At 59.3% G+C, this 11246-nt stretch overlaps 3 protein-coding genes across 6 annotated transcripts; 2 read left to right on the top strand and 1 right to left on the bottom strand.

Annotated features, from left to right (window-relative positions):
• The first annotated feature begins 323 nt into the window (after positions 1–323).
• On the top strand, positions 324–1916 carry MXD3 (MAX dimerization protein 3). 3 transcript variants are annotated; one of them, XM_085591509.1, is made up of 5 exons: positions 324–489; positions 569–598; positions 700–814; positions 903–1068; positions 1731–1916. In XM_085591509.1, exons 1-5 carry the CDS (start codon positions 335–337, stop codon positions 1883–1885), a joined length of 621 nt encoding a protein of 206 aa, XP_085447635.1. In that variant the 5' UTR covers positions 324–334; the 3' UTR covers positions 1886–1916. The 3 variants fall into 3 exon arrangements, with proteins under 3 accessions (XP_085447635.1, XP_021386360.2, XP_085447634.1); XM_021530685.3 differs by lacking the exon at positions 1731–1916 and adding an exon at positions 1151–1706; XM_085591508.1 differs by lacking the exon at positions 1731–1916 and having other exon boundaries at positions 903–1706.
• On the bottom strand, positions 1804–3567 carry PRELID1 (PRELI domain containing 1). Its single transcript, XM_021530684.3, has 5 exons — positions 3417–3567; positions 2941–3166; positions 2750–2863; positions 2457–2535; positions 1804–2071 (listed from the first exon to the last, which is right to left on the bottom strand). The coding sequence occupies exons 1-5, from the start codon at positions 3506–3508 to the stop codon at positions 1935–1937; spliced, it is 648 nt and encodes a 215-aa protein (XP_021386359.1). The 5' UTR covers positions 3509–3567; the 3' UTR covers positions 1804–1934.
• RAB24 (RAB24, member RAS oncogene family) lies at positions 3507–6191 on the top strand. Of its 2 annotated transcripts, none has more exons than XM_021530686.3 (8): positions 3507–3797; positions 4149–4217; positions 4308–4386; positions 4514–4581; positions 4680–4779; positions 5127–5177; positions 5277–5339; positions 5784–6191. In XM_021530686.3, the coding sequence occupies exons 1-8, from the start codon at positions 3507–3509 to the stop codon at positions 5846–5848; spliced, it is 786 nt and encodes a 261-aa protein (XP_021386361.2). In that variant the 3' UTR covers positions 5849–6191. The 2 variants fall into 2 exon arrangements, with proteins under 2 accessions (XP_021386361.2, XP_085447636.1); XM_085591510.1 differs by having other exon boundaries at positions 3642–3797; positions 5490–6191.
• Positions 6192–11246: the final 5055 nt, after the last annotated feature.

The following is an 11246-nucleotide window of genomic DNA, read 5'->3' as shown; positions in this document are numbered from 1 at the left end:
GGTGGGGCGGGGGACGAGGGGCTGGGGGCGGCAGGGCGTGCGCGCTCCCTCCCGTCACGGGGCGCGCACGTGGGCGGGAGCGCGCCTTTCCCGGGGGCGTGGCACTGGGGGGCGTGACCGTTTGGGGCGTGGCCAATCGGGGGCAAGGTCTGCCGCCGAGGGGGCGTGGCCTGCCGCCGAGGGGGCGTGGCCCGCGCCGTCCCCTCCCGCCGATTCAAATTTGAAGCACGCGCTTTCCCGCCTGAATTTGTTTGCCCGCCGAGGTGACGTCAGCGGCGCGGGGCGCCCCGCAGCCAATGAGCGCGCGGCTGGCGGCCCCCCCCGCGCTCCCGCCATGGAGGCCGCGGGCAGCAGGCTCCAGGTGCTGCTGCAGGCGGCCGAGTTCCTGGAGCACCGCCAGCACCGGCACCCGCCCGGCCCGCCCGAGGCCGAGCACGGATACGCCGCCATCTGCCCCGCGCCGGCGCGCCGGGCCGTGGGCAGCGTCAGGTAAGCGGTGGGTGGCTGGATGGATGGATGGATGGAGGGACGGTGGCGGCGGTGCTGATCACCCGGGTCTCTTCCGCAGGTCGGTGCACAACGCGCTGGAGAAGCACAGGTATGGGTGGGTGGGGGGAGAGCGGCGGGGCAGGCGGTGGTAGAGCCCGTGGCTCTCCGCGGCTGACCCCCATGTTGCTCCCCTCCCCTGCCCGGCCGCAGGAGAGCGCAGCTCCGGTGCTGCCTGGAGCGGCTGAAGCAGCAGGTGCCGGTGGGCGCGGGGCCGTCCCGTTCCACCACGCTGAGCCTCCTGCACCGTGCCCGGCTTCACATCCAGGTGAGGGGGGTGGTGGCACCGGCATGGCTCGGGAGGTCTCTGTGTGGCATCAGGGCTGCCCAGCTCATGGCTCACCGGGTCCCCACAGAGGCTGGAGGAGCAGGAACTGAGGGCACGAAGGGCCAAGGACCGGCTGCGGGACCGGCAGCGGAGCCTGCAGCGGCGGCTGGAATCGCTGCTCTTGCCCGCTGATGGGGAACGGGCACGGGCTGACAGCCTGGACTCGTCCCGGCTCTCAGAGCCCTCCGAGGAAGGTAAGAAAGGGGAAAGAAAGAACGAGGGTGGGCAGGGAAGGAAAGCAGCCAAGGGCCTGACCCGGCCTTCCCCCATGCCCAGAGGATGCCGAGGTAGAAGTGGATGGTGTGGTGCTCAGCGGGGACCTGCTGCCCACCTTTGGCACCGGGAGGGACCACAGCTACTCAAGCCCCCACAGCCCCGCATCCTGACGGTGCCCGCTGCCTTCCCTGCACTGCCTGCCTGCCTCCTTCCTGCTGGAAACCCAGCCCCGGCCAGCCTCATCACAGCTGCCAGGCTAAGGGGCCACAGATGGAGGCAAGAGTCCGGCTTTACCCCCCCCACAGCTGGGTGGCACTGGCTGTGGCACTGGGTGCATGGGGCTGGGCTGTGGCACCTGCTGTGCACCTCAAGGCACTGGAAGAGGTGTTGGATGAAGGCCCAGCTGTCATTGAGGACATCCTCCTGCACCCACGGGCAGTCTGGGGGTGCCTGGTGTGGTGCTGCCCACTGAAGGTCATGACTACAGAAAGGCTCTCCTGCCCCTGGAGAGCCAGGAAGGGGAAATGAGTGCATTAAGCAACATGCCTTCATGCTCCTGCAGCCACCCCTCTTTTGTACAGACCCGACACTTTTATAGTAAAGGCACTTGGTAAAACCCTGGCCTGTGTCTTCCCTACAGAGTGCTGGACCCCCAGAGTGGAGAGCAGCGCTGGGCTCTGCTCTAGCCAGGCCAGCCTCAGCCAAATCAGAGGTGGGAGTAGATTCTTTAATGATAATTACATCTCAGAAAGGGTCAAGCAGCAGCTGATTGTCAGACTTATACAGTTTCTTTAAAAATATAAAATCTAAGGAGTCTCCTATCTGTCCTGGTGCAGCTGGCCCCTCACACGTACTGCTTCTTCTTGGTGGCTGCCTTGCTCGCCAGGTCCTTGGCTTTCTCTGTAGCAGCCAGAGCTGTTTCCTTGGCTTTCTCGGTCGCTTCCTTGGCTGTCTCCACCAGTGTTTTGGATGGAGCTTCTCCTACAACATGGAAGCCATTAACCCCACAGGAGTGCTGGCTAGACCGGCCCTGCCACCGAGGCACTTCCCCACGCAGGGAGGAAGATGAGCCTGGTGTTCCTGACCCCAGCACGTCAGGGCACGTCGCAAAGGGGAACCACAGGCACGTGATGTTGCCATGTTCCACCCCTCCTGCCTGCACTCCACCCTTGCCCGACCCTGCAATCACTGCTGGCCTGATCCACTCGGGAAGAGCAGGCAGTGCCAAGACAGAGGGCAAAGGCAAGGCGTGAGGATTTCACGGTCAGATCAGTTCAAGCAACAACCTGCCCACGGACTGGAGTGTTCCCAGAGTGACCTCTAACTCCAAGAGCCCCATCCCGCTCAGCCTGCCCTTGGTGCCCACCTTGCATTTTTGCTAGCACATATTCAAATCCCTTAGTGCTCTTGGTCACGTTGCTTTTGAACCTGGCCAGACCAAATTCCTGCAAGAGAAAAGTCAGTGAAGGTGCGAGCCCTGTCACACACAGCCCCTGGGGCTTTGTCCCAGCTTGAAAAGTCACACTGACTTTCACAGTGATGGTTCTGGGTGCCTCAAGAGCTCATGAGGATGGGGGGGAACAACGGGAAAGGGTGTAAAAGCCAGCACAAGGAAAGGGTAGAGCGGAGGGGAGCAGCAGCTTTACTGCTTGAGCTCACCTGGATGGCCCGCGAGACGCCAAACAGGCTGGAAGATACCCAGGCTTCCCGCTTGACCTGGGTCCAGTTGCTGTTCTCGGGGTTCACCCGGTACTCGCAGCGCTCCTCCACCACCTGCGCGAGGCACAGCCCGGCCGTGGGCACTGCTGTGTCCCCTCCGCCCCGCACACCCGCCCAGCGGCAGCGCCTACCATCAGACGAGCGTGGTTGATGTTCCAGGTGAACGTGGTCATGGTTCGGTTCTTGGGGTCCACGATAGAGTCCTCCAGGATGTAGACGGAGTGGGCGACATTGGCTGGGAAGAATCGCTCTGCCCAGCGCGGCATCCGGTTGGTCTTGGTCAGGAGCCGCCGAGAGAGCAGCTTGTGGTCCGGCGTCACCTCCCGGTGCACGATGTCTTCGGTCAGGACATGTTTGCTGAAACGGGGAAGGAAACATCACGCCCTGCTCCTCGCCGACTCTCCCCCGGGGCTGGGAATCGCCAGGAACTGAAGGATTAAGGCGGGCAGGGAGGAACCAAGCTGGGCGCTTGGGCTGCGGGACACCCATCCCCGCCGGCCGGAGCCCGCGGGACCCCCGGGGACAGGGCTGGGCAGGGCACGGGGGGCGGCAGCAACCCCCGGTGGGGCCGAGCGGCGGGAGGCGGGCGCGGAGGGCCCCGGCGCACCTGTAGGGGTTGGGGTAGCGCTGCCAGAAGGCGGCGAACACCTGGTCCCAGGGCCCCTTGAGGACGCCCAGGCTGGCGCAGTATTTCCCCATGGGGCCGCCGCTCAGGCCCGCGCCTGCTGGGCGGCCGCCATGCGGCCCCGGCCCGCCCCGCCGCGCCGCGCACTTCCGGCACTCCCGGCCCGGTTCCGGCCCCGCCCCGCCCGGTTCCGGCCCCGCCCCGCCCGGTGCGGCCCCGCCCCGCGGCGGCGGCGGCGGCGCGAGGATGAGCGGGAGGCGGGTGGACGCCAAGGTGGTGCTGCTGGGGCAGGAGGGGGTGGGCAAGAGCAGCCTCGTGGAGCGCTGCGCCCACGGCCGCTTCCGCGCCGGGCCCTACCAGAACGTGAGTCGCACACCGGCACCTCCCGGCCCCGGGATGGCGGCCCCCGCCTCCCCGGGATGAGCCCCTCGCGTGGCACCCCCGCACGCTGCCCGTGGGCGCCCCGTTCCCGCGGCGTGTGCCCGGGTGCTGCCACCCGCGTCTCCCCTCGCGTTGTTCCCCCCGTGTCCGCGCTGGGACCCGCCGCATCCCCCCCCGCGCCCGCGGGTCGGTCCCCTCGTGTCCTCACCCTCTCTCCGCACGCCCCGGGATCAATTCCCCCGTGTCCCTGCGCCGGTTTCCACCGTGTGTCCCAGGCCAGATGCCCCCGCATCCCCGGGCCGGATCCCACCTTTCCTCTTGCTTCGCTTCCAGACGATCGGAGCCGCTTTCGTGGCCAAGGTGATGACCGTGGGGGACCAGACGGTGACGCTGGGCATCTGGGTAAGTGCAGGGGCGAGGGCTGTGCCAGCGCCCCGCTGACATCCCCGGCACCCCCTAACCCTGAGCCCCTCCGACCCCTGCCGCCCCCAGGACACGGCGGGCTCGGAGCGCTATGAGGCCATGAGCCGCATCTACTACCGGGGAGCCCGGGCTGCCGTCGTCTGCTACGGTAAGGGCACGGAGAACGGGAAGGGGAAGGAGCTGGAGGCTGCAAAGGGCCCGGGCTGGGGTGGTGGTGGCACCGGCGGGTCGGGCGCTGAGGAGCAGTGTCAGCAGACCCTGATTCCTCTCCCCAGATCTCACCGACAGCGGCAGCTTCCAGCGAGCCAAGTTCTGGGTGAACGAGCTGCAGAACTGTGAGGAGGTACGGGGGGGCCGGGGGCTGTGAAGCCTCCCCACAGGACGAGGGGTGCTGGTGGTGGGGATGTGGGCACACCCCTCCCAACCCTTTTCCTGCCGCAGGGCTGCCGGATTTACCTGTGTGGCACCAAGAGCGACCTGCTGGAGGAGGACAGGAGGAAGAGGGGGGTTGACTTCCACGATGTGCAGGACTACGCTGATGGTAGGGCCAGTGCTGGCCCTTCCCGGGCTCATGAACATTGAGTGGGTGGGGAGTGAGGGAGGATTGAGCTGCTGCGAGCTCTGCCCTTGCCGTGGGCCCACAGCAGATCTGATGGCTGATCCCTGTATGGTGAGACACCGGCTCTGCCAGGGACCTCCCTGGGCACAGCATGTCCTGACATGGGCAGGCACGTGGCCAGCTGGGCCAAGGGGCTGGGAGCCCTGCCCTGGGTCCCTGCCAGCCTGCTGGCAGCAGCTGTGCCCGAGGGGTGACTCTGGGGGCAGACGAGCCCATGGAGCCATATCTGCTGCACATGCAGCAGGTGCCAACCTGGGCCCTCATTTCAGAGATCAAAGCAGACCTCTTTGAGACCTCCAGTAAAACGGGCCAGAGCGTGGGTGAGTAGCCCCTTGCTGGGGCCGTGTTCTAGCTGAGCAGGGCTGGGGGCTCTGCCTGGCAGGGGGCACCCACAGCTGCCATGCCTCCTCTCCCCCCAGATGAGCTGTTCCAAAAGGTTGCTGAGGACTATGTCAACTTCTCCGCCTTCCAGGTGATGACAGGTGAGTAGGCAGGACCTGTCCCTTCCCAGACACCCTACCCTGTACTTCTGGGTGCAGAGCATCAGCTCTGGGGGTCCAAAAAGGCTTCCCTAGGGGGCTGCTATGGCTCTGTGCCAGGGTTTGTCTCACGGAGTTTGAGTTCCATCACAGCATCCTCATGGCCTGCTCAGACCAGGCTCAGCACATCCACCCAGCTGGGTTATGGTGGCATTTGGCAGCTGGGAGCCAGGAGTCTTGCTGGGCTACAGGACTGGCTCAGCTCTGCACCAGCCCTGCCCAGGCACGCTCAGCCTGGCTGTGCCTCCTGCCCTGGGCTGTGTGAGCTGTGCCATGACCCTGAACCTCGCCGCTTCTCCACGGGACACCAAACCCTCCCCACACCTGGCACCAGCAGCTTTGGTGGTGTGGACATGCCAGCAGCCTGCTGCTCCTGCTCTCTTCCAGAGGACAAGGGTGTCAACCTGGGCCAGAGGAACAGTCCCTACTTCTACAGCTGCTGCCACCACTGAGCTCCTGTGCCAAAAGGGAATTGCTGCTGCCGGAGGGGCAGCTGGCGCGCACCGGACTCCTCTGGTTTTTTACCTGCTGTGTTTTAGCTGTTGGGGCCTGTCTGCAGCACAGCCTACGGACTGCTCAGCTGGCACAGAGCGGCACAGGGCTGCCGTGCAGTGCCAGGAATCACGGACTGTCACTCTGGGGACCCCCTCCCTGCCACCTGTGGCGTTTGTGGGAGCTGTGGTGGCCCAGCGGTGGCCAGTAACTTATTCTCTCAGAGATGCTCGGTTCTTTGCAGATTTATTTAAGCGTCTTCTCTCGAGGTGTACAATGTAAATAAAACGCGTTGTGGTCTGAGCCGTACCCCTGCGCGCGAGGCTGTCAGGGCTCTCCCCTCCCTGCCTCCCCCCACTCAGCAAGACAAACCACAAGAGGACATCGAGAGTAAAGTTAAACTTTACTTTACAGTAATTTTTCTTCTATATACAAAGAATTACAGTACATGTTCTGGGAGCACCTGGGCAGGGCAACCCTCTTTTCATGATAAGTTTCACATACACAGCCAACAGTCTAAGGGGAGCAAAATTAAAGTAATCAATGGTCCAAGACTCTCCCCTCTCCCTCTTCTAAAAATAATATACATGCTGGAAATATGTAGTTTACTCTCACCTGCTCTGACATTCCTTCTTACAACTGACAGACGACTCCTGTCCAGGGCTGAGCACCCCTTTGTCCCCCCTGCAGTGCTCCAGTGCTGGCCTCTGCCTTGGCTGGGATCCTTGACTCCTGATGTGTTTCCCTCTGCCTGAGCCTGCAGAACAGGACCCTGAGGGGGACCCCCATTCACTGTCACCCCATGGGCAGTAGACCTCGGAGGGGAAGGGAGGCAGCGTGGGGCTGCTCACACCAAGGTTCTTCCCATGAGCAAACCTCTCTCATGGCTCCAGCAGAACTTTCGCTGCTGCCGTGAGTGGCCCCCCATGTCCCTGGGCAGTGAGGAAGGGGCAGTGGGCAGCCACCCTCCCCAGGGCCCTTGGCTAGCTGCAGCCAGGACCCAGCAAGGAGCACACAGTGCTGGAGGGTGGCAGGGACATCAAGAGTGAGGCATGGCGCCCAGCATGGTCTGTCTTGGGGGCGAGCAAGCTGCTGGGGCAGCGAGCTCAGCACCACGGATCTGCAGGGCTGGGAGTGCCACTGCAGCAAGGCTTCCATGGCCCCTCGCAGGGAGAGCCACTCCCTGCCTGCTCCCACTGCTGCCAGCTCATCTCACCTCCCACCCACGCCGGCCGGGGCCACCCTCAGCTCCAGCCATGCTCCACCTTGAGCCTCCCGGTGTGCTTGCTGCTTTTCCTTTTAACAAGTTCCCAGTGTCTACAAAAAATACACAAAACCCAGTTCCTTGAAGTCAACAACTCGGAAACATCAGAAAAAGAAATAAAAACTGAAACCAGCTCAGTACCAAACGGACACGAAGAACATGCAGTAGCGGATGCCTGCTTGCTTCACGTGGCTCCACGGGCTCCCCAGGGGGCTCAGTGGCACACTGGTTTAGTCTCAAAGCCACCATAAACTGAAGGAACCGAGTAGCTCCTTGTCCTGTTTCAGTCACAGGTGCTGAAATCCAGCCCCAGCTCCACGGGGAGGGGATCAGCTGGCCAAGAAGCCCCAGCCCGAGGGCCAGGAGGTGAGTCCAGCCCTACTGTGCTAAGCTGCCAACGGTTTACAATAGCACCACAATAGCCCAAGGGCTTTGCCAAGGGCAAACATGATTAAAACTTTACCTTGAAATAGGCCATAGCAACACCCATTTCTCAGATTTCCCTAGGAGGTAGATTCAGTGCTGTAGGGACTGTCCATCACTGCTGCTCCTCCAGCCCGAGCTCACACAATCTGTCCTGTTCCCCCGGCACCAAACTTTGCTTACATCACTTTTGTAGGACCTGGAGCAGGAATCTTGCATCCTCCCATCTCCTGCAACCCGACAGCTGAGACTGCTGCTGAAGCCAGGCACGTGGCAGAGCAGTCCCCAAGCTCCAGTGTCCCATGTCCCAGGCCCAGGGAGCCCCAAGCACCCATCAGCCCAGCTGTGCTGCTGCAGGAGGAACAGCCTTGGCTGCAAATGCTGCCACCAGCGTTATCACTATCACAGGAGGGTGGGTAATTTAGCACGGGCAAAGCCTGGGAGAACAAACACAGCATCCCCCTGTACTTTCAGAGTAGCTGCACAATTTGCCACTTTGCTTTAACACTCACTGGCTAGCAAAGGCCAAAGCCTCATCAGTAATTTAGGGCAAAGCACATTACAAGCAGGTTACAATTATGGTTATTCCAAACATCGAGCAAAATCAGAAGTTAAGGCTGAAATTAAAAATAAACAGAGGGTGTTGAAGGTCTGAAGTTTCTCAAACTGTGCCTGCCCTGTCACAACACTGGATGTGGTGTCCAGATAGGATGGGCACACCCAGAGCAGCTCAGGGCTAACACACTGCCAAGAGCATCAAGGTTAGAGCTGCTTTTTCTTTCTCTTCCGTTGTCTTTTTCTGTGAAACTAAGCTGAAGCTTTTCTAGCAAATGCACCGTCTCACTTTAGTTCTTTAATGTCCTTTACATTCAATCGCCTCTCTTATCTCCCAAACTTTAACACCAGCCACACCTTCAGAGCCTCTGCCTGCAGGGGTTTAACCCTGAATTAACACGTGCTCCCACAGTACCACCCAGATGCTTTGTGTATTGACGTGATTCTGGTTCCTCCGGAGCTTTTTTTGTTAAATAGGAAAAGTTTTAATTGGAGAACAACAATAAAGCAAGCTACCATGAGCTAATTTGCATTTAGAGACGTGCATAGGTGATTATTCCTTACAGTGATAACCTCCTGCTAGATTCACCAGAGCCCTGGCTGACAGTGGGCACTGGGAAAGATGGGACAAGCTCCCCTCCTGCCCACACATCCCACATGTCCTGTGGTGGCTCTTCCTCTGCAACCCTCATCCCGATGGGGCACAAGGCCCTGACCACGCTGCTACCCCTCATCAGAGCTCCTGTCACCAAAGGGCACCTGGGACCCTCCTGCCCACAGTGGAAATCCAACACTAAAGTGGGTCCTCCAGTGGGGTGGAGGTCATGGGCCCACTGCTGACCCCAGCCCACTGCTCTGAGCAGGGGCAGCACTTATCCTGGCAGCAGGGATGTTGACCAGCAAAATGTTCACACAGGAGCAGAGGCTGCATCCCCTTCAGAAATGGGAAGAGAGAGCCACTCCTACCAGGAATGAGTCTGGAAAATTCCTCTGAGCCGTTGTGGGACACCAGGGAAGGGACAGAGGTAATTACACCCTTGATTCTGCTTCTACAGTGCTCCACAGCAGTGAATCAACACAGGAGTCACCTCTCACCCATCTTGGGTGCAATTAGGGCTGACCCAGGACTAAGTGACGAGGTGACTGGATCCCTCCAACACAGCAAAAGAGCATCACAACCTTGGCATGGAGCTGTTGCACAGGTCTGAGCCCAGCTCAAGGCTGCAGCAGTGTCTCTCCTGCAAAGTCTGCCAGGGGTATGGGTTACCTTGCCTCGACCCTTTATTTTTGAAATCCCTTGTGATTCAAACTGGCTGAATTCTGAAGGCAGTAACAAATGGCAGCAAACTTACCCAACTGCTTCAACACAGACATGTCCCTCTCCTCCTCCAAGGCAGTGCTGCCAGCTGCCACCAGTGAGTCACCTTGAGTACAGAAGATGCCCACATTTCCTCCACAGGGGTTTTGCTGCCTGAAGCTGTTCCCCAGCTCATGCTCCCTAATGAGGGCAGGCTGGACAAAGGCAGGGCTGCTGGAACTTCTCTCTACAGCTGGTCAGACCTTGTCTACGTGACCCAGGAAAGCCCAGAGACTCCCAAACATACCACTGCTTCCTCTGAAAAGCCCTTCTGATCTGACAGATCATCGCCCAAGGCTCCAGCAAGGGTGAAGAGGGAAGAGCAGCTTCCTGTCTTCCTCCTTCAGTGATGTTCCTCAACACCAGTTTTGCCAAGCTATGCTGAACTCAAGTTTCCAACAGTAGCTGCAAGGTAAGAAGCCAAAAACCCAGACCCTTGTGGAAAAGGGAGACAAGAAGAGAGACAGGGTACAGTAGCTGCAACAAAGTAGGCTGTGGAAAATGCCATGCAAAGGTTTAATCCATAGTCACTGTTCCAAACAAGCTTTTGGGTAAGCACCTGCTGGCATGAAAGGCGGCTGCTGCCGTGAGCCTCACCCTGCTACGTGAGCCCACGATCTATAGAAGTGATTTTTTTCAAACCTGCTCTTGTGAGAATTCAATGAGAACTTCTCCATTTTACAGATTTAAAAAAGCCTGCACCAAAAATATTCACAGTTTATTTTTTCATGAAACAAGTAACTAGTTAACACGTGACAATGCAAAGCAGAGGTGGACAGAGCAGTGCAGAGACCTCTCTGGTTACAGTGGGAGCTAGCTGGGTGCTGGCACTGAGGAAACCCTACTTACACAATCTACATGACTAAGTCCAGCTCATGGAAGGCTTATAAATGTAAATTCAAGATTTATTTTCCTTCTCACACATGATAAATACTTAATATACTGAACGCCATAATTTTTTTTTCATTTTTGTTTAAAAACCTTAATGAATGCCCTTAAAGTAATCTTCTCTCTCAATGGATCTGAGTTGTCCTGATTCCCTTTGTGGAGGAGTCACGCAGAAATGCTTGCACTTCCCTAGTTTCAGCAGCAAGCAGGAACTGACCTGCCAGTCTTCCCGGAAAAAAACAACATTAAACAAGTAAGTTTCCATAAGCCATAAAGCTTTTCCAAGTTGTGAGCTATTCTACAAAGCATCTGAAATGATTCGGACTAGAGAAGAGACAGCACTGGTAATGTCCCCTTGTGCCCAGCACACCCGGCCTTTACAGCAGGACGTTGTCTCAGGGTGCACACATCAGGAAAGGAGAACGGATCAGGATTTGTCTTGGTACAAGGTGTCTGCCTCCCTTCATAGAAAACTGCAAAGCTCATGACTGTCTGCTCTGGGAGCAGCAGGCACTTGCAAGCCAGGTGGGAACAAGGACCTGCTCCCATGCTGGAGGAAGGAGGTCAGCATGGGGCTGGACTCTCCCTTCCTTGGGAGGGGCCTGTGGATCTGCCTGGAAGGAGAAGAAGAAGAAGGATACGCACACTGGAGCTGCGCAAGGGTCTGGCTGCGGCACGGAGATCCGAGGCTGCGGCCCCAGATTGGTGGAGCTCAGGTAATTACAGAGGTAATGTGTTGTGAGAGTGGGAAAAAGCTGGTCAGCAGCATTTCCTCGGCAGGATACCAACCCTATCCAGGCCAGGCAGTGCCACCAAAGGAGGTCTGTCCTCCTCCTGCCTGCGAGGGTGCCGGTGGTCACAAGATGCTTCA

This window comes from Lonchura striata, chromosome 13 (assembly GCF_050655825.1).
Source record: "Lonchura striata isolate lonStrDom1 chromosome 13, ASM5065582v1, whole genome shotgun sequence".
In the NCBI taxonomy this organism is placed as follows: domain Eukaryota; kingdom Metazoa; phylum Chordata; class Aves; order Passeriformes; family Estrildidae; genus Lonchura; species Lonchura striata.
Note: the sequence above shows the minus strand (reverse complement) of the source record. Positions and strands in the feature narration are given on the sequence as shown.

Excerpts from the sequence above, each read along its gene's own strand:
- MXD3 (XM_085591508.1), top strand. The coding sequence starts at position 335 with ATGGAGGCCGCGGGCAGCAGGCTCCAGGTGCTGCTGCAGGCGGCCGAG. Across the intron at positions 490-568 it reads CGGGCCGTGGGCAGCGTCAG|GTCGGTGCACAACGCGCTGG; the intron begins GTAAGCGGTGGG and ends TCTCTTCCGCAG. Across the intron at positions 599-699 it reads AACGCGCTGGAGAAGCACAG|GAGAGCGCAGCTCCGGTGCT; the intron begins GTATGGGTGGGT and ends GCCCGGCCGCAG.
- RAB24 (XM_085591510.1), top strand. The coding sequence starts at position 3,681 with ATGAGCGGGAGGCGGGTGGACGCCAAGGTGGTGCTGCTGGGGCAGGAG. Across the intron at positions 4,218-4,307 it reads CGGTGACGCTGGGCATCTGG|GACACGGCGGGCTCGGAGCG; the intron begins GTAAGTGCAGGG and ends TGCCGCCCCCAG. Across the intron at positions 5,340-5,489 it reads CGCCTTCCAGGTGATGACAG|CATCCTCATGGCCTGCTCAG; the intron begins GTGAGTAGGCAG and ends GTTCCATCACAG.
- PRELID1 (XM_021530684.3), bottom strand. The coding sequence starts at position 3,508 with ATGGGGAAATACTGCGCCAGCCTGGGCGTCCTCAAGGGGCCCTGGGAC. Across the intron at positions 3,167-3,416 it reads CGCTACCCCAACCCCTACAG|CAAACATGTCCTGACCGAAG; the intron begins GTGCGCCGGGGC and ends TCCCCGTTTCAG. Across the intron at positions 2,072-2,456 it reads TGTGCTAGCAAAAATGCAAG|GAGAAGCTCCATCCAAAACA; the intron begins GTGGGCACCAAG and ends TCCATGTTGTAG.